The sequence below is a fragment of the Apaloderma vittatum genome, unplaced genomic scaffold, assembly GCF_000703405.1.
Source record: "Apaloderma vittatum isolate BGI_N311 unplaced genomic scaffold, ASM70340v1 scaffold5355, whole genome shotgun sequence".
In the NCBI taxonomy this organism is placed as follows: domain Eukaryota; kingdom Metazoa; phylum Chordata; class Aves; order Trogoniformes; family Trogonidae; genus Apaloderma; species Apaloderma vittatum.
The window spans coordinates 22,910-44,902 of record NW_009718640.1 but is presented as its reverse complement, the minus strand read 5'-3'; the positions used below and the strand labels follow the sequence as shown (position 1 = coordinate 44,902).

Sequence of the window (21,993 nt, the reverse complement as noted above, 5' to 3'; positions counted from 1 at the left end):
CATGTATCTACAACTTATGTTTTGTTTCCTGTCACTTGCATATTTACAATTAAGTTTTTAATGCCAATAGAATACTTAATGAAATGCTATCATCTTCTGCATTAAAAAATCGCAAGTCTTTAACGTATTTCAAACTGCCTGATACGAACAGTAAACCCCTAAGGAATTAAAATATAACCTTCCTTGGTTAAACTCACAAAGAATATGCATCTGTGTTATCAAGATTAAGCTTTTAGGAATACGGATTCTGTCAGATATTCTTTTCTTCTAGCGAGTCCTGTAAAGGCAACAGAAGTTCTCTGTTCACAGTATCACTGGGACTCAAAGAGTTCACACTAGCTTAGTTACTCAGTCCAGATTAAATGATTCTCCTCCTCGCTCAAGCTTCAAAACACTCACTTGCTTAAGAATGTAGGATTTGGAGACCTTGGGAAGGTTGTGCAATCCCAGAGCACTCTTCAACTTTTCAAAGAGATCTCTCATTTCGTTACGTCGCCGACGTTCGTTTGCTGTGTGTGTCTCGCGGTAATGAGCAAAGGCTTCTGCCTCAGTCTTCAGCCTTCCGTTCCGGAAACGAAGTTTCTGTTGGAGAAGTAACCGTATTGACCAGTTTAAACAAAACAAAACAAAACAAAAATAAAAAAAAAACAAACAAAAAAAGAGGCAACGTAATATCAAACAGTGTTCAAAGGCATGCCCAATTTACAAGTTTCCACAGCCACCTGAAGATTTCATGTCATGCTATTCTGCTTTACGTCTTCATGAAAGTTCTGTGTCAGAAGCACACGCAATAAGCATGAAATGCTGACCAGCGAGAAATGACCAACATAATCACAGCGACCCTAAAGGAAAAGATCATGAGCAGAAATTCATAAGCTTTTATTTTCTTGCGATACAAGGCTACTTAGGTGAACCACACGATTACAGCAAAATCGCGTGTGTTCAACCCAAATTCTTTGGTTGTTTGCTTGTCAAACACAGGTACTAACGAATGAAACGGTCACATCAAATACAGGACGCTTGAATCTTTCCCTGGAGCTAAACTAGTTTGATTCCCCCTTTGTTTCACGGGTACATACAGGTGGGGCCAAGAAACATGACAACGTGAAAGGCGGCATTTAAACTTATCACCCCAGACATCTATCAAGAAACAGAAAGTGCCAAAGACAGGCTCCGATTTTTAATTTGCTTAAGTTTCCAAAAAGGTTGACAAGTTATAAGCATAATGACTAATCTCTACGTTTGGCACTACTCTTACAGGCTTTGTACAACTATGCTGTTCATTTAATGAAGAAGTAACACTTAAGAAGTAGAATCAATGTGGTTTTTACATCATTTTAGATCTGCTCCATACCCCAGTGAACTGATGCAAGGACTCCTCCCTATTTCCAAGCCTGCTGGCCTTAGGAGGAACCTGAGGACTGTCTCCTGACACCTGGCTCCGTTCTGCCCTCAGGGGCAGGCTGAGCTCCATACGGTTGCAACTGCACCTGCTCAGGGCATTAGGTTCCTCACACCGTAGCTTTGAGGGTGGAGAAAAAAAATCCATGGAGAAAGCAAGGAGGCAAGCAGAGCGCCCTGGAACCCATCTCCATCTCAGGCAAAAGCGCACGTACCAGCCCGCTCTCATGGATAAGGCAGACACAAGGCTCACAGCCCAGCCCAAACCCCACCTGCCCCAGCAGGCAGCTCTAGATCGGACGTCAAGTACATCACGGACAGTTAAGGAAACTGGCTTCAAAGCCACCCTAAAATACAGCATAAGCTTCAGCAATGGGTTTTGGTTTGAAAGGACTCCGCGTTATCTTTTAATTTCTCTAAACCACTGTTTTCAGAAATCCTTCGCCCGGTGCTGTGCCCGTGCAACCCTACGTTACTGTCTTTGACAGGTGAAACCATTTCTCAGTTGTTCGTTACCTTATGTGCGCTGTAAAAAGAATTTATGCCAAGAACACAAAACCTAAGCAGGCATACTAATAAATAAAAGGCAGAGATTCCTCCCATACATTAAGGTGAATCTGAAACCCACTGGTGCCCGTAGCAGTTCTTTTCCTTTAAGGAGACTTGGACCAAGCACCTTCCCCCCACCACAAAGCCGTTTGGTTTCTTGCATTTAATCATAAAAATATGGAAGGTCGATAAATAGCATTAAGAGTTGCACTTGAGATGAAAGTTTATCTTTAAAATGGAGGAGTAATACCAAAAGGAAAGAGGAGAGCAAACATATACCTTCGTAGGTTTTTCTGATAATTTTTCATCCGAAGAACTATGATCATGGCATCTGGAAGAAAGGTAAAAAGTTTTTCCCAACGCTACTCATCTCATGCACTCCATCCTCATTAACTACATTCCAACAGCCTAAAATTGCTCATTTTTATCCATTGAAATTTAACTCTTCCTTGTAAAGCTACATGACAGCAGGATACTGTCCAGCTTTCTCAAGAAAGTGAACTCTTATCTCCAATGCAATCATCTCGGAAAAACCCAAGCTGTTCTGTAGAATTAACCCATTGCGCAAAAGACAAACTATTTCACTATATGCCAAAGAGAATAAATTCAGCCTGTGACTGTTAGCTGCAGAAATTACTTTTTTCTATTAAGTTTTCATTCTTTAAAAAAATATTCAATACAGATGGCAGAGCAATCCCTCCCTCACCAAGAATCAACCAAAAATCCTGACATTTGTTACCATCCTAATACATAATAATAGCTTCCTCATATCTCGGGAGCTTCAAGAAAACAACAATACACATTTGAAAGAGTTATTTTTTACAAAACACGGTATCTGTTTTTCTCTCTCTCTGAAAGACCTTCACAATTTACAGCAAAATCACCATCTAAAGATAAAAGTTGAGCTGCATCTTTGAAAGAAAAATAAACATAGGAACTATCAGGAAGGTATACAATATCACCAAACAGATTTTTCAATGTTTCTAAAAAAAAAAAAAAATAAAAATCTTCAAATAAAAAAGAACTAAGGCTGCAACATTCCCCATTCTTGCGTTCAACTGAGAAACAGTCATGACCGTCTTTACATACCTCAAGTCAGTCATGTTTTTACTTTATATTTTGTTATTCTAAATGCAAAGGCAGAAACAATTACAAACAAACAAAACCAAACCAAAACAAAAATAAACAAACTACCCAGCCATGGCAGACTATATATAAATAAGAAAATATTTTCTTTGCTGGGGCAGTGGTCCCAAAGACAAAGCTTTCATTTACAGGGTCAGGGATTAAGCTAATGACTGCTACCACCTAAAAATAATGAGTCCACCAGCAAGAATAAACAAAGCTTGTAAGATCACATTGAAAATAAAGATGGCTCTCCTCATAGTCTGTTTGTAGAAAGGGAGGCGATTCACTCGTAATTATTTGATACACATCCCCACAAACAAATTAAATAGGGGGGAAAAGAAAAAATAAAAGGCTAAGACACCTCAAATCTACTCTCGGTTCCGACAGCCCCGTCCTCACAGACACTGGGAAACGCCAGTGCTCAGGGAGCCCTGACCCAAGCCTTGCTTCGTCTTACCATCACATTAAACCTCTTGTTTAAGGGGTTCATTCAAAATACAAAACTGCAGCGCTCTCCAAGGATGCTTACGTCTGTTCGGAAGGTTGGGTATTACCAGCTGTGGCCTTCAGACGGGCAATGTTAATCTTCTCTGAAAGCTCCTCCACGGTCTCAATGTCCACCTGCTCGTCATCCTCACTGTATTCACACGCATCCTGGAACAGTTTTTGTTGTGTTTTTGAAAATGAGTATCTACTTAGCAACAGAGCTCAGGCCAAAACAGTTTCACTTCAGTCTCAAAAGAGATTACATTATAACATTAAGAACCATTAAAGAATCAACATCTCCAGCTACACTGGCCAAGGAACAGGGCCAGGCAGGCGGTTATTTTAACCATCACCTCCAGAAACTCCTCCCACTAGCGACTGTGCAAAATGAATTTTGCTAAGGGCAAAACCCATCTCTGCCATTTACACTTGACAGGGGGTGAGATACAAAGCTTTCGCAGAGCAGAAGCTCCTGTCTCCATTTTCAAATAACATCAAAGTGCCTTTGCAACCTCCTGCTGTAAACTCTCGCTGATTCACTTTTCACTTGTTTTTTTTTTAACACAAGTTGACATAGGTATCACCCTGGTAACGGTCTCCCATACCTAAGACAGCAAGAGCCAGAGCATCGTGCAACCAGGCTTCTTTGGGTCTTACAGTAAACTGCTTACATGATGAACAATATGATTTTAGCTCTTTCCAAAATGCTGCCCCATCGTTATTTAAATATTTAGGATATTCTGAAAAGTACTTTTGCTCCATGCTTGCCTGACCAAGAAAAGTTGCTACTATGTGTGAGCACAACTGCAATGTTGCTGCAACTACAAGTGTTAAATATCAATACTGTGGCCATGTGCAGTACCAGGTGAATCTCCCCGCCCCAAAACAGAACAAGTCTTATTCAATCAATATTTTGTATAAGATTTTACTGAAGTTTTTTTGTACTGCAATCTTTGGTCTCTTACAGAATGCAGACCTCTCTCTCCTCCTGAAGTAAGAAAGTTTAATTATACTTCTATTAAGTGCTCTAATTTACCGACTTCCCTGAAATAACCCAAACTCATCTTCCTCCTGTTTCTGTGCTGTCTTTCCTCCTTTCTTTGTCATTTTTTTCTTTTTTTTTTTTTTTCTGAGGAGCTGCAATCTCCTCCTTCTCTGGACTGAATACTTACCTGAAATTCATGCAAACAGTTAATCACAAAAACCACTAAGTACAGAACGGGGAGTTAAAAAAAAAAAAAGCAATGTGCAGTAGTACTGGATCAGTAAGTGGCCTCTAACAAATGCTTCTTGTGGCACTGATTAAGTTATCTGCAACTCACACAGCTGTTTTAAGGACTTGATACAAAAGGAGAAAGTGTTCCACTTACTCAGCTGAAAAGAGATTAGGCTACAAAGGGCCCTATAATGAAAACAAAGAAGAGCAGCCTAAATTACCACACAAGCATAGCTAACAAGTCCTTAAGGATTCACATTTCCAATCAGCAGTCATGAAATTTACACTTTAATAGTTTAGTTTAAATAGTTGGTTTAAATAGTTTAGTTTAAAGAGATCAATTTATAATCAGATAGTAAATCTTCGCTGATTATTTCCTTTCTAATGGAGAAGCAGGATCTCTAACAACCTAATGTTTTAGTATTTGGCTTCTTCATACTGACTAAATACAAATCTTTTCTAAACTAAAATAATAACAGGAAGACAACCCTGAAACCCAAACAAGGCAGTAAGGCTATGTAAAATTCAAACCACTACATAAAAATTGCCACCTTAGTTACTGACACAACAGAGTGGTCTCCACTGTGAATCACGCTGCCTCATAAAATTATCAGTATTTTTTAACTATTGTGTAATCTCTGTCAGTGACACGGACAGTGGGATCGAGGGCACCCTCAGCAAGTCTGCCAGCACCATCAAGCTGTGTGGTGTCGCTGACACACTGGCGGGAAGGGAGGTCATCCAGGGGGACCTGCAGAGGTGGGCCCCTGCAAACCTCGTGAAGGTCAACACAGCCAAGTGCAAGGTCCTGCACGTGGGTCGGCGCAATCCCAAGCACAAACACAGGCTGGGGGCTGTTGGTAGATGAAAAACTGAATACGAGGTAGCAATGTGTGATCACAGCCCAGAAAGAGAATCGCATCCTGGGCTGCATCAAAAGCAGCGCAGCCAGCAGGTCCAGGGAGGCGATTCTGCCCCTCCGCTCTGCTCCTGTGAGACCCCACGCGCAGTGCTGTGTCCAGCTCTGGAGTTATCACACAAGAACGACGTGGACCTGTTGGAGTGAGGCCAGGAGGCCACGAAGATGCTCAGGGGGCTCAAGCATGTCCCCTGTGAGGACAGGCTAAGAGTCAGGGCTGTTCAGCCTGGAGAAGAGAAGGCTCTGGGGAGACCTTAGAGCAGCCTTCCAGTACTTAAATGCGGCTACAAGAAAGATGGGGAGGGACTCTTTTTCAGGTAGTGCAGTGACAGGACAAGGGGTAATGGCTTTAAACTGAATGAGGGTAGATTAAGATTAGATATAAAGAAGAAATTCTTCACTGTGCGGGCGGTGAGGCACCGGCACAGGTTGCCCAGATAAGTTACGGATGCCCCATCCCTGGCAGTGTCCAAGGCCAGGCTGGACGGGGCTTGGAGCAACCTGTTCCAGTGGGAGGTGTCCCTGCCCATGGCAAGGGGGTTGGAACTAAGTCCCTTCCAACCCAAACCGTTCTATCATAACACGTCACCTCCAGTCGCTGTGTGATCGAGGCTACAGAAAACTGAAAGCTGCATCAGGACGGAAAATTAAGCAAGTCTGCCCTTCTTTACTAAAGGCTACACTGAGCATATAACCTTTGAAAAGCACAGCAAGGTATAGTTTGTAGCAATGTAGCCTTTAGTACAGAGTCTATGCACATATATATATATGAAAAAGAGCATAGATATATATATATATAAAAAAAAGGTGTGTGTCTAAATAGTAGATTTTAGTGGCTACATAGACACACATACACGTATGAAATGCTGCTTGTAGAATCTTCCAGTCTTTTCAGAAGGCAACCACACAGCACCCTCCCCTCTGTAAAACCCCCCTCACATATTCCCAAGTCTTCCTTCACTTTCCATTCACATCATGAGGGGTCCTACAAAGTGTTGGGAGTATCAATTCTGTGGAAGGAGGTATACAATTCTAAACTACTTACTTGCTGAGAAGCTGACACCTCTTCCCGTACTACAAAATATCAAGATAACTGCTGAGACAAAGAAAGTGATGCTCAATTTATCAGCTACAGCTGCTAGGTCTGAACAGAAAAGCATCCTAACGTCTACAAGTTGCTATGCACATTCCCGTGTTATCTTCTACCTCCGTGATTGTAAAACGTCCTGTCTTTGGAAAAAGAAGGAAGAGCAAGGAGAGTGACCTTAGATAAGAAATGGCTAGCCTTAGAGAACAATCTCACTCTTTCAAAGTTATTTTTAACACATGCTCTGACTTTAAAGACCCAATTCTTCTCTGCCCAGGAAAGCAGCTCTGATCTCTGGTGAGTTCTGCATTCAGAAAGGAGATAAATAAGTTACTCTACCACTACTAATTTCTGGGGTGTTTTGCAGCTTTCCTTCAGAGCAGCTGTGAATCTGTAACTATTCCCTGATAGTTCTTGTTATGAGTATAAAGAGCAGCACAGAAGTAAAACAAATTCTCTTCTGACTCTGAAGGCTTGGTACTGGCAGGAACCAATTGGAAGTACTGCTTCTCCCTGTGCATTAAAGCCTCTAAAATGCTTATTTGTTCCATCTTGTAAATATTCCCCCACAAAGCAAAACTCGTCAGCACTGGGACCAGATAGAGCAAAGAGAAAAAGAACCGTCTTTACAAAGGGCAGGCTTGGACTCAAACCTGACAGGCTGGTCAGGAGCTGCACGTTCCTGCTCCCCAGGAGAATGAAAGTCAGGAGACACCACGTCCCTGGGACCTTGGTGAAGCCCAATACTGCGGGCACTCTAGATCCAGCATGTGGATATGGAGAGGCTACTGATACTGCAACCAAGTTGAGGCTACGCTGCACTCCAGCACAGGTATCTCAAGAGCTTTCAAACACTGCCTGTGAAGAGCACACACCTTTGCTTCAGGTCTGTTGAGTGGCTCCATATGCTCACAGCAACTGAAGAAATCAAAGTTCTACTGTATGAAATCTCACTTGAAGAATGCCACTTACATAAACAGCCAACAATCTTCAGCAACTCCTCCTCACATTTGCTTTACTTGTTACAGACTTTGTCAAGACCCAGTTTTAATGAGCAGGTGAAATTTTCCGATGCTTTTTTTTTTAATCAAATGATTTTGTTCTTAAGACAACAGATGCATCCAAGTTGCCTTTCAGTCAATTCTGTAGTTTCCCCACTGAAAAGCAGAGACAGGAACATCTGTGCAAGCTCACAGAAAGGCAGTAAAATCAAACACACAACTAAAGATCTCCAAATTCTCTAGAATTAGAGAATTGCCATGCCAGGGTTGACAGAATGAACTTGAGGATTTACTAGAGGATCCGGAGTCCTGAAATTCCAAGAACTCCTCAGCTGAGAACATGGGCTTGAATCTGAAACTGAAGTCTCCTAACTGGTAAGAGTGCAAGGAAGGGAAAGCAAAAGAGAAGAAGTTGGGAGATACCAAAGCCACACATCTCTCCAGACACTAACCTCCTGTAGAGCTACAACAGGTAATGTAAATGTAGCACAGCTGCTTCCACAGCCTGTTTTTAATTCTCCCCAGGGCCTGAGGAGAGAAGGAAAAGCATCACAGAGCCAGAGGAAAAGAAAAAAAAAAAACAAACCTGGCTGAACAAAAATTACTTAAAGATACTATTTAAACTACGGAATATGGAGCAGGTACCTCTCATTACGTTGAAAATATTAAACGTGTGAGAAGCCCAGGGTTACAAAATTTTAACAGGTCACGTTTTATGACAACGTAACTGCATTTCGCTATATATAGAGGACCTGTCATTCTTGCCTGCCTTCCTGGATCATTTGTAAAGCCTCCCTGATGCTAGAAGCTTCCTGGTATTTTTCCTAAATTTTCCATTTTATAGAATATCATCACTGTGATTCTACACGCATGAGACGTGTTCTGTTTTTCTTCAGGGGACAGGACTACTCTGTGTAATCTACATTTGGACATCATTACACTGCAGGGAAGGGGGACATGCAGAGTAGTTCAGAAGACACTGCAATCCAGATCGAGAGGAAAAAAAACCCTAAGAAATTAGTTTACAGTAGAAACACTACGCTGTTGAGTGTTGACAAGTTACACTGCGCTAACCAAAGGGCTGACAGCAATTATCCAGGGTTGTTCTCGTGGTAGAACTTTCTACACACTGTCACACTAGAAAAGCGTTATCCAAAACTGGAGATGTGGCATCTTTTTCATGAAAGACAGGGAAAAAATCAGGAGTAAAAGCTCCCCACTGCCCACCAGTAACTTCACGTTTAAATTTACAAATCCTGAATGTGGACATTTACATAAAACAAAAACCATTACTTTGTTCATTCTTACAACAAAGAGAAAAATGCTTCAAGATGGTAAATCTTTCCTCTCGACCTCTTACTTTCTGTCAATAGGAAAACTATCACAATTGTGAGGATTGTCAGAAGTAAGTCTGCTGAAGTTCTGCCGTAAGAAGAACTACTCCTAGGTAAGGACTGCTGCCTCACCATAGCCTGAACCCTATCCATAGCCTAGCATGACCTCCTGTTGGGCTGAAAAACTTCTAAAATGCTTGTGGGAGCCCCACCTTTCTAGCACCAGCCCTTCCTCAGGTCCTGCAGTTCTAGCACTTCTACGCACCTTGAGCCTGTACGAGTGAAATATCTTAAGGAACGAAGACAGAAGAGGAACAACCTCTCACTACAACAGAAGTTCCAAAGTTGCTACAGAAACGTCAGCATTTTCCCCTCTCAGCATTTCAATGTCTGTTTCTGAGCTCTCTCCCCTGGCTTTTACCTGTCTGCTCCTGGCAGCCTACACCCCTACTGCCGGTTCTTTAAGAGCAAGTTGCCTGATGGCAGCGGGTCCTCGGGGATGGTGCTGAGAAAGAAGGACGGTAGATGACAACAGATGTCCTACCAACATTACCCAAACAAGTGCCTCATTTCTGGATTTGCCTTCTATGCTACAATGTCTGCAGATTTCACACACGGCCTGTACCAAAAGCACAGAACATGTGAGAAATCGTTAGAACTTAAATCATCCGCAAAATACGTCACTTGAACTTTTTATTGAACTCACCATGTTCTAATAATTTGGAATAGTTACTTAGCATTTTAATTTAAAGATATTAAATTTAAAGAATGACTGAAAAACATGTTTTAACAACATTTAAAATAAAGTAACTGCCAAACCGAGAAGCTATGTTTAAACTAGTAAGTTAAAGAGGACCATAGGACTCTCCCTGCAGCATTAAAACACTAGAACAGCCCTGGCATGGTTTTGCCTTAATCCAACAAGTGTCACAGTCTGTGACCTAGCCTAGGCCAGGCACCCATTCATAACAGGAATTTTGTGTGCTGATTCTCACAGCTCAGAGATCAAGAGTTTAACACCACGTCCCAGACCAGCACACTTGAGTTTGTTCAGACAACAGCTCCCGATACTGCTTAGTAACATAAAAGTTAGCACAAGGTAAGAAGGTAATCTGAAAAGTTCCAATATGCAAAAGTAACAACAATGAAATCATTACTGGAGTAAGAACCAGGGCAGGAAAAGGTACTAGAAACGAAACATTAAGAACTACTACAGGTAAGTAGCAATCATCCTGACTCTCACTGGAGTTTTCTGGGGTTTTTAATGGCTACTTCCTGAGCAACTAAGGACAGTCCACACATCAAACTAGTGAAGAAAGAGCTGCCATCAGTATTTCCACTGAATAAAAGCATTAATGGACATGCACGGACACTTCTGTTCCCAATAGCTTAATGAAACAGATAAACGCCTTCTAGTAGTCTGTTTGTATGATCTGGCTTCCCCCAGTCTGACAAACAATACCAGCATGGCCTGCCCTGTAAGCACTACACTAGTAAAAAAAAGTACATCCTAGTGAAAAATTAAACAGACTTAGGTGTTTTTATTAAAACTGAATTCTCCACTAGGCAGTGACATGCTAGCTTGACTTGCAGGCAGCACAGGCCAACAAACCAAGAAGTCACCCCATTTCCAGTCAGGTTTTTACACTCCTCTGAGATCTCGGTCCTCTGCTTTACTGCTCTAGAACCAAAGTTACCCTGTTCACGTTTGTGTGAGCTTACAGTGCAGACGTACCCCTGTACAGCTCACCAAACCACGTTAGTCACAACCTGCACACGAAGTTTCTTCCTAAGCAAAAACTTCTTGCAATCTCTAATAGTTTTTATTTTTTGCTCCATCATCCTTTTGCAGGACAAAAGAGAAGACATCTTTAAAACATCAACCCTGATAACAGGCTACTCTGAGACCTAAATATTGCATTACCTGTTGGCTTACCAACAGATTCCTAAGACTACCTTGTCTGGAATCACACAATCACAGAATGTTAGGGGTTGGAAATTTGATCCACAGTTCTCAAATCTTAGTGGTAACTCTGCTGCAGTTACTGAAGGATACGGGAGCTGTCAAATTGTCACTGCCTCCAGACAAGACAGCAGCAGCTCACTTTTCAGCTTGAAAGGACTTAAAAAAACTACTCCTCACCTTCATGGAGCTGAGATGCTGTCATCTTACCCAAGAATAGTGAGCTGGAATATGAACCGACTAGTCTATTTTTCAGGAAACTAAATAAATTTTCTAAAAGCCAGAGTTGCTGATTTAATTGAGTTACTCCAGATACGGTTAAAAGAACAAGAAGTCTGATTTGGTTTTCAGCTGTGGGACCACATCAACACAAAAGGGCTAAAACAACTGTGTACTTTCGAATTCCTGGAGGCACTAATAAAATCTCTCCTATTTTAATGTTTGTTCTTCAATTCTTCCCCAGTTTAACCTTCCTCTTTCCACTTCTATCTCATCCCAAGAAAAGGCTACCTCATCTCTTACATCCGTTTGACTCACTCACAAAACCACAACCTCATAAAGTAATAATGCACCGTTTCTTAAGTCACATAGTGGTATATAAAAAGTACGTCAAGGAGTTATAAGTGAGATTGTTTTTCTTTTAATTTTGGGGTGAAATTGAATAGAAATTCTATGGCTATTAAAATCTAAACGTGTCTTAATTACACTAACCACCTTTATTCTGTGACTTCTGGAGAAAATTGTTTCCTGTTGAATATGGAGTGGTAACTTCACGCATTAAAATAAATTTCTCCTGAAATTTATTAATACAAGGAGAGAGTCAAACATTCCTCTCAGAAATAGGCGTTAACTAAGGGCTACAAAAGTTAAGAAGAAGGAAACTTAAAGCTTAAAAATAACTTAAAGCTTAAAATAACAGAAATATGAGATTGGCTACCATATTTTAGGATCATAAGGAACCAAGCTGCTTGAATAAATACTGCAGGATGACAGCAAGCAACAGTTTTATTACAGCTTGTTTAATATAAATCCTGTTATCTGAAACCCAAACAATTTCTAAATGGACACTACAATGCTACCTGTGAAAGAGCATGCAACCAAGAAGAAACAAAAGACATTTCCCCTTGGAACCCTGAGCTACACTTTCTATGAAACTCAAGTCCAGACCACAACATCATATTGCGTCGTTCAAATCCATGGGTTGGGACACGTTAGTTAGTCTAGTCACAAAAAAAAAAAAAAAAAAAAGAAAGTAAAAAAATCCCCTAATAAATAGTTAAATGCTTACCACTTTTTCAACATCTATTTCCTCTTCACTCGGGAAGTCAGAAGCACCATCCAGCGTCTCATCAGCAGAATCATCAGTTTTTTCATCCTCATCATCATCATCCTCATCATCTTCCTCATACTCCTCTTCCGTATCATCGGCAGTTACATCAATGGCGGGCAAGTAACCCTTTTCGTCATGGCTGGGTTCCCGCGCCTTCGGTTCTGGTGTCTGGAAGTCACTTTTCTCAGAGGTATCAGCTTTATTATCCACCTCACTTTTGTTTTCTAAAGCAGGTACAATGCTGGATATTTTGCTCCAAGAACTGTTGACATGTGTTACAATATCATGACCCGTTTTCATTTCTTCCTGAGAATCAAAAGCATCTTGTTCTTTGTCACTGCCTTCCTGCCCAGCCGTGTCTGCTTTGCCTTTCTCGCTACTGACAGTAGGCTCTTCTCCCGAAGCATCACCCTGCTTTTCTGCAGAATCCATTTCAGACGTAGTTCCTTCTTTCTCTCTTACGCTTTCTGCTTCTGTAGAGCCCTTGTACTCCTTGCTTTCCGTATCTGCCTGTACAGCATCACCCTGGCATCCTTGTTTGTTCTGAGACAGCTCAGGCCCTCCCTGTTCCTTTTTGATCTCCTGCTGTGTATCTTGCTCTTGTTGACTCTGTGACTGCCCACATCTTGCCTCATTGTCCTCCTCCTCCGGCGTCTGTGCATCTCCTTCCTGCTCTTCTACCGGTTTCTCTTCTTGTTCAGCACCTATTTTTTCCTTTCCGTGGTTCTTCAACTGGGCAGTCTCCTGCTTCTCCAGAGTCTGTGGATGTGCATTATCTGGAGGAGCAACTAGAGACTGATCTGATGATGCACAAACAGTTTCAGAGTTAGTTGAAACAGCCTCCACTGCAGCTGCAGAACTGCCAGAATCCTCTTTCTCCTCAGAAGTCCCTTTTTCTTCCTCATCGTTTGGCTTTTCACTGATGTATGAATGGTCAGATGACACAACATCTGCGGAAACGTCGTGCTGAGAAGCACTATCGTCACAAGAAGGCTCTAGCACCTTTGAGTCCTTCTCCACTGTCTCTAACGTAGCGGAATTTCTATCAGGTGCAATTGTGCCAGACGCTGCCTCTTCAACGTTACTTGACTGGTTACCTGATGACTCGTTTTCTTCTGGTTTCCTATCCGACACCTTTACCTCAGACTCTGTAACTTCAACGCCACCTGAGCGTGAAGTCTTCCCATTCTTCTTCTGCTGGGCAGCACTCGACTCCTCTTTCTTGCATATTTTCCTGTAATCTTTCTTCATCTGAAGAGATGCAAAATGGTGAAGAATGGAGTTTGGCACTGTCTTCTGTCCTGGGAGCTGAAGCAAAGCAAAACTACCGGACTGCAAAGGTATGAGATTAGCAGTGGTAGCAGGCAGGCCACCTGAGCTGCAGGCTATTTTTGACTCGGAGGCCGTTTGATTTGTCACGCTGCTAGCAGCAGGAGGAGAGATCCTCAGAGTCAGAGTGCCCGCCTGTGACACAAAACTCGTTACTGACGGAAGGAGAGAAGATGCTTGAGTGGCGACGTTAGACGGAGGGGATAACTTGGGCACCGCGGTTTGTGCGGCTGAGTTTGTGGCAGGAGGAGTGGAAGACACAGAGGAAGCGGGGGACAGGGGTGACTCAGGAGGCTTAGAAGGCGCAGGCAACCGGATTCCTACAACAGATCCTGTGAGGAAAAAAAAACCCCGAACAAATCAACTCTCAGTCAGTACTTCCTCAAATCACTTTTTCTTTCTTTCAGTATTTCACACTGTGCTAGAAGTAGCCAGTATTCTCAAGGATCGTCACATATTCAAGTGACCACAAATCCTTCATGAAAGAGCTGGTACGGCATAAAGACATATGAACTGTTGAAATTTTTTATGGAACACCCCAATAAAATACACGAGCTGGCTACTCTAAAACTAATGGATTTAATGGTAAGTTTCAGCATTAAGCTTTTAATCCAGAAAGGGCATTACACTTAAAAGTCGTCTGCATTCTACTTTGCCACTTACTGGAAAACAGGAAAATGGGGATTTTCTCAGAAAAAACAAACCAACCTAAAATCCTGTTGTTTCTCCTCAGAAAAAGACTTTCACAGAGGAAAAACTATGACAAGATTATACAATTATACTACAACTTTTTTTCACCTTAACAAACCCTTCTGAGGCACTTAGAACTCTGTAAAACAGGGAGGAAAAATATCACCATTGGCAAACAGCTTCTCTTGTACAGCAGAAGTTCCAAACCAGAAAGGAATTCAACAAACCTTTTGACTGATTCTTTACTACAGCTCATGCTGGAACCTTGGCTAAGGCACAGGATTATTTTCTCTCCTCCCCACACTCCTGTTATCTACTGTGCTTGCTCTTGCCTCTCTCAACACCACTCTGCCTCCCTCCCCTCAAGAGGCTTCTTTAGAAAAATCCTGTGTGAAAATAAACATGCCTTTAAAGTATATTTTGTTTATAAACATGTTTTGCTTACAAATAGGTACACTACAGTATGCTTAACAAGCATCCTAGCTATTTTCTCAGATACCTGCAATTTCTAACTCTTTCAAACTTGTCTTCAATTACATACTAGAGAAACAGCTGAAAACCAAACTTACTTTTCTTCTCACACTCTAAGGAAGAAAAGAAAAAAAACCAATTTTGTACTGCAGTTTGATTTGAGTATCTGCCGTAAAAGCACTAACAAGCCTGCAAACCAAACAAAACCAGAGGAGCACATCCAATAAAACACAGGCAAGAGGTCGTTCTTTTTAAGGCTGTCTCTAACAAGAATTAATTTTTAATTGCCAGATCAACAGGATTTCTTTTAAGTTATGACAATACAAAGGACATGGCTCTGTTACTACACACAGAGGCTCTTTTACTTGCTGTGCACAAGTCTCAAATTTTGGTGACATAGCTATCAATCACACTTATCATACTTTAGACAGATGGTATTTAAATTGAGTAATTTAAAATGAATAAACTGAATAATGACACCATGTTCTTCAACCACTTGCACAGAACCAAATTAAGCCTCTGTTTAGTTTCTTCCAGCACAGGAAAGGAGCATCACAGAGACATTTATCACAATTTCTGGGCAACACATTGGTCAGTCAAGAAGGAAACACTGGACTTCATACCTGGATTGCGGAACATCACCGGCTGCACGCTGGGCTGGGCACCTGCAGCTCGAACCTGCTGCAGAGGGACAAGCTGAATTATCTGCCCATTGGGATGCCTGAACAGGTTCATGGCACCGGGACTCCTGAGAGGCTGAAGGACCATCCTCTGTCTCGGAGTAAGCTGCGTGTTGTTCAGCAGTCGCAAAGCGGGAGATGTCTGGTGCACGGGAATCAGCAACAACCGAGGTCCTACACGTTTGTCTGTTCCAGGAGACATTTTCTGCGGAGTCTTACTTACAGCTTGTGCAGTAGCCTCCTCTGAAACATTCAGAAAGTTATATAAAAATCAGCTTAAGGCAAAAGTCTACAAATCAGGTAAAATCAAGTTCCCAAGTATTTTGGAAACAACTATATCTCTTCGTTTGAAAGCATTTTTAACTCTTCTTATTCACAGAACACAGAGAACCAATGGAGTCAGAGCAGTCTTTTTCATGTAGTTCCATTGACGTTTCCAGACCGTAACTCATTAGACTTCCATGTTACTGAGAGAGTAATTCCATACCCACTTCTCAAACTCCGTGCTATACATCTCGAATTGTGCTATACATTGCTAAGGGCCAAGAAATGATGCAGACCTCCAGCTCACTTCACAGCAGTCACTGAGGAGATAGCTACATTTTTTTAGCTTCTCTACTGGCTCAAGGCTGGAATAAAACAAGCAACTTAAGAGATTATGTTTCTTACCCTATTTTGGAAAGAAGGTCGAGTGAAGTAAAAAAAAAAACAAAGTTTTGCAGTGATAGCCCAAAGCACCTCAGCCTTACCTCTTTTCGGATTCAGTGAAGGACTTGAATTAACTCCCGACAGTATAATCGGAACGGAGATGGCAGAGGAAGTCGGTGTGGTCACTACAGACGTAGCTGTCGCAGCTGTTGTTAGCACAACTGTAGAAGTTGACGTTGTGACAACAGGACAAGAGGTAACAGTTGGTGTCGTTACTACAGTGTTAGGCAAGGGCATGGTTGCCACTGGCGCAACAATCCCCGTCGCTGCTATGACGTTCACAGTGGCAGCCGGAGTGGTGGACGAGGGAGTCGTACAGGTGCCGGTGTTGGGTTCAGATATTGCAGGAGCAGCTATGACTGTAATTACAGGAGAGGAACAGGCAGGTTCGTTAGGTCTCGTCTGGCCGGGAGCGCTCACAGGAGGCGGTGCCACGCCGGTACTTTCCACAGTAACTGGAGAAGCGATGGTGGCCGTAGTGACCCCAGGAGAGATGGTGCACTGAGCTGCAGAAGGCCTGGAGGGAACCACAGGAGTGACGACCATTATGGGCGTGGGCTTGATACTGAACTTCTGTGGTCCGGACAAAGGCATGCGCGCGCTTGCTCCAGCAACCTGCTCCAGGGCTCCGGCTTTGTTCATCACGAACTCTGTGAACACACCACCAGGTGAGGGTCGGGCAGCTGCAAACAAAAACTTGCAGGTCAACATTTTAATAGGCTTCCCCTTTGCCTTTCATGAGGTGCTACAATTGTAATTTCAGCAAGAACCTGAGATTCCATTTTCTTTGGAGCTTGTAATTAAACTGAAACGTTTTTTACAGCAGTCCTGAACACGCCTCACACATTAGAAATATGTCTGCTTTATTCCCCTTCTACATCTTTTTGGTTGCATTTCTTCCCGACCGCACAAAAGTATCAGGTCTTGAGGGGTTGTTATTTATCATGAAACTATGAACTGACGGCTCTAATCATAGCACAGGAAAACAAACACCTACGGGAAACCATCGGCTCAAACTATTTTCTAAAACTCCAATTCTTCCTCTAACAGCTTGTGTGATCTTCCTCAAAATTTTCACTGCCGCTTGGTTTTCACCCCTCTTCGACTGCACCCACACCTTACACAGCCACGAGGAAAGGGGCAGGAGGGAGATAAGAGTTTGTCAAGTTCCCTTCTTGTGGCAGCAACATTCGTGCAACTGAGAGCTAGATGGGACAAATTCAACCGATGGGAAATAGTCACTCTTGCAAAAACCCTTTCGCTCATCCCTTGCTCTGCAAGGGATCAGAATACTGCACCTACATCACACCAGATGCCTACAGGTGAGTACAGCAGCACAGAAATCACAGAGCAGGCCCAACTTAAATACTGAAGCTACTTATGCATAGAGCATTTTTAACACAGAATATGCCAAAATGCTGAAATCACGTGCATAACCATCGCTTCACCCATCAATGAAATGCAGCCAGCTCTTTAATACTGCATACACACGCAAACCAAGAAGTTTATTATTACAGGACAAGAAAAACAACACATCCATCTACACGGCAATGAAAATTTCAGCAGAAAGAACCAAAATAATTAATCGGAAACTAAAGTTTTGCCAGGACACAGGTAACATCCTTTTCTCTTGCAAAGCTTCTTCAAATCTTTAATTAACGTGTGGGAATATGCGGATGGGCACTGGATATTCTAATTTTTATTACTTTTTTTTTTAAACTCATGCAAAATGTTAATAGTTAAAGGCAACTTCCTCTCCTGTCATGCTGGGGTAACCGTTTCAGTACCACATGCTTCTTCTGGTAACTTTTTTCTTTTTAAACTCAAGTGTTGACTAAGTCCAACCCTTTTTAGCTTGTGAGATCCAATGAGATTACAGGCTGGTGTGTTACTGGCTGCACTCCTGTTGTTTTGCTAATCCAGATATGGGCCATCTTGTCTTTCACTGCCGCTTCAACGCATCTTTGGTGGTCACAGGAATTCCAATTACAAATGTAACATCAGAAAAACTACCAGCGAAGAACCACAGGTTAGAGCGATCACTTACTCGTTTAAGTTAAATCGTTGTTTGATGAAAAGCAATTAAAAAAATCACAGTAAGGAAACTCTCCAAACAAAAATCCATGCTTAATATTCAGTGTGTCTCCATCCACTCTTCCTTGTCTCTTGAAAATATGCTCTAGCAGCATTAATAAAATAACTAATAGTCAACATCCATCATCTTATTCTGACGTCAAAATCAAACTTTCTGCTTTAAAAAAGTTATTCATTGCAGAGGCAGTTTAGGTAGGCAATGCAGCCAAAGGCAGCCCGCACCGTCGCACCGAAATCAGCAATGCTGCACACTCGCTCTTCACTTCAGCTTCGCACAATTTAAAACACAGTAATGAAGTTGCAACCTACCTATCTGTCTCTGTGCTGGTGGGACATGGGTTTTCAGAGTCGTCACAGTGGGGGTTGAAGTAGTGCTGGTGGAAGATGTAGTTTTGGGAGCTGAGGTGGTGGGCACCTGGACTGATGGTGTCTCAGGAGCAGCTGCTTTAGCACTGGGTGCTACCTTGGAGATCACAGTACTGAGGGTTGAGATATCAAGTACTGCGTGTTGCAGCCTGCCTGCGATATAAGCTGCTAGCCGATTGGCGGGATGTAATGCCCCCATCTGTCCCAAAAGCAGTTTGGCCTGAGGATACCTTTTATCATTAACCTGAAAAAAGTGGAAAAGGGAAATCTGGTGAAAAGAATGCTAATTCATCGCCTCTGGAGAGGCATTTCATGCCACGGGACTTCTACGTGTCGTTTTCGAAAAACCATTGCAATTCAGGATGGGAATTCCTAATTTCCTTACTGACCAGGAGAACTTCAAACAACTCTGTTGTATCTTTATAACGCAGATTTTAGCTGCTACTCAGACCCTCAGATAGAACCACAGAGTCCAACGGAGCATTGTAAAATCACTGAAATTACACTGAGTGAAGCTAGCACTTACTCTTCCTGTTCCTTACTTATGCTACAGTCCCGAATAAAAATGAGTTCCCAAATTTGAGGACAATTTTGGATAAGATTCTCAAAACTAATTAACACCTAGCATCACAAAAGAAGGAATACTTATGTCATATACACTGGGACAAAACTCTAAAGAGCTTGTAAAAGCTTTATCAGCTTTTTAATTTATTTGTACTGTCATTTGATATTGTCATTAAGGTGTGATGAGTTAACTGATTTGCAGCGGTAACAGACTGCATGGGAGAGGACAAAAAGCGAACATCTTCCTGAATGGCAGGGTTTACGCCTAGTGGTCCATAATAAGCTTTGGTGGTGCTGCATTTTACTTTCAAGTTGCTTGATAATACTTTCCAAAAGCCAGATATATTTAAACACACTACTAAACAAAGTCTGGGCTATTCTTACTGACCAACTTCTATGGAAAACAAGAAATCTCCCCCTAAATTTTTTTCTCCAGTAGGTTCTCTTCATGGGGATGCCATATCTGGAAAGTGTCATGAAAACAGATTTTATTCTCATTTTCTAATTCGTGTCTCCCCTGGAAGTGGTATTATTATAACCACAAATACCTTTGAGAGAAAAAGATCTTCATCCTAACCCTACAGTTCCTACCACCACTTCATAAAACCAAGCTGGCAGCATGAAACTGCAGGGAAAGGATTCACGTTGAACTCATGATTCTTGATGAATAACCTATATTCCGCAAAGAGGATGCAGGCTATTAGTGAAGATTAACAGTAAGCCGTAGCAAAAAGCAATTTAGTGTTTAGAGTTTCATTTTCAAGTTTTGTCCCAGAGTACAATTCATCAGAAAATATTTTTTGTGGCCTCTAACAGCCATTTATTTAGAAGTATTATCTGTCAAATGCACCTGCAGGGAGTTTTTCAAAGCACCAAAAAAGATGTTGAGATTCTGTACGTGGGCCACCAAGACACAAATGGCCAAAAAGGACAAGCTGAACCATCAGATTTCAGACTTCCGAACAGATTTCCTTTTACTGAGGCAATTTTGAAAGGGACAAGCTTATTTTTTTTGCCACCAGATACTGAGAAGCCTTCTCTGGACATTCAAAAGACTAGGTAGACAAATTAAAGCTGTTCTCCTGTTCAAGCAGTTCTGGGATACTGGATGAAACGGAAATCTCATCTCCATGGTAAAGGCAGAGGGACCCACCTGAATCAAGCTTGAGGGGTTCATATTAGCTTTGCGTTTGTAGACGACCAGTTTTCCCGCAGGAGAAACCCCCGCATAAAAAGGCAAGCCTTTGCCCCCATGCAACTTCTCCTGCAGTTTGTCCACTGCGTCTGCCCGCGATAACTTTACATTTTCTGGGGTTTTGCACGACGGCACTCCACTATCAGGAGTCTCCAAGATGGGTATCTCAGGCTTTTCGTCCTTGACATGGTAGGACGGCACTGAAATTTTCACTCTGGAGGAGTAGACAGGAGGGTGGTCCTCATCCCGGGCCTTGTGCTCCGAAGCCAATTCAATAACGAAGCTACCCACTTTGAGGCACTGTGGCGCGTTACTGCTGATATGCTGTGACAACATGGTCATGATCTTATTGTGATCTTCCTCCAAGTTGCAGTCAGACATAATCTCGATAAGTTTGGTTGGTCCACTTGGAGTGGTGTGATGAACAGAGGAGGTGGAGGAAGAGTCCCCCTCACTATGGGAAGACCACCAGCTTTTCTCTGAGGAAGAATTGAAATAGGTTTCTGCAATACTATGGCATTTTAATCACCTGGATATTCAAACAGTTTTACTCTGCCCACACCTCCACCCTTGTTCTCAGCTGCAGGGCAACAACAAGTAAAAGAATAGTTCAAAGCAGCGCAGAGCTTCGCGAGCAAGCAAAAACTCGCTGCAAAACTCACGTACCTATTTCTCATAGTTCCTTCCCCACAGCCATACCACCTCAGGTTGTATCCCATTGCATCACAAGCTAAACAAAACTGGGTTGTTTCAGCACGTGGATGAAAGATCTCCAAGCAAGCCCAACATGCAGGAGAAAGCATCGCTGGTTATTCAGGAGACGGCACTTTTCTCTTGGAGTCAGAAAAGGACCAGTGTCCCATAACGGCACGAGTGGCAAATGTGCCACTAGCAGAACTGGCTTTTGCAGAAGATATGTAAGAGAAGCGTGACCCTTTGTTGTCACTAGAGATCCAATGTCACTTTTCGCAAAACTGTAAGGATGTTAAGCCCTGTGTCCTGGCCATTTCAATTTCACCTACCAATTCTCCTGCAGTTTCAACTAGTTGTATTATTTTTCCATTCCCATCCTTAAATGTAGAGTGCGCTGTTGCATACATCAAACAGTAAAAAAAAAACTGAGCTCAAATAGGCCGCTGTATTTCATTAGTGGATGATACAGTATCTCCAATATACGTCTCATTTTAAAGTTCCTAACATGATTTGGACTGCTTCAGACTGCAAGAGATCACAGATGTCTAGCTTACTTCTTTATGAACCAGGAACTCAAACCCAGCACATACAATGTAGCAAAACTTCAACCTGTCAACTTAAACTAGAAGAATTCGACGTCAAACAACTCCAAATAAGGTACAGGCACTTCCTCGTCCTATATGGTTCTCAAGCAGAGAACACGAGAATCCCATCCTCGTAGTACCGCTTGAATATTTACCAATTCTTCAGTAAATACCAAGTAACAGTAAGGAGAAAAAAAAGAAGAAA

The 21,993-nt window shown here is 42.2% G+C and overlaps 1 protein-coding gene across 1 annotated transcript in view; it reads right to left on the bottom strand.

Annotated features, from left to right (window-relative positions):
* The window catches only part of MGA (MGA, MAX dimerization protein), a 48,595-nt gene that overhangs the window by 6,301 nt on the left and 20,301 nt on the right, over window positions 1–21,993 (bottom strand). Inside the window, exons 12-20 of the mRNA XM_009870311.1 lie at window positions 20,470–20,990; window positions 18,696–18,996; window positions 16,334–16,975; window positions 15,528–15,827; window positions 12,373–14,075; window positions 3,608–3,732; window positions 2,230–2,281; window positions 1,491–1,493; window positions 400–582 (exon numbers count right to left, since the gene is read on the bottom strand). Of these exons, the coding sequence (XP_009868613.1) occupies window positions 400–582; window positions 1,491–1,493; window positions 2,230–2,281; window positions 3,608–3,732; window positions 12,373–14,075; window positions 15,528–15,827; window positions 16,334–16,975; window positions 18,696–18,996; window positions 20,470–20,990 (3,830 nt within the window). The remainder of the gene's footprint in view (window positions 1–399; window positions 583–1,490; window positions 1,494–2,229; window positions 2,282–3,607; window positions 3,733–12,372; window positions 14,076–15,527; window positions 15,828–16,333; window positions 16,976–18,695; window positions 18,997–20,469; window positions 20,991–21,993) is intronic.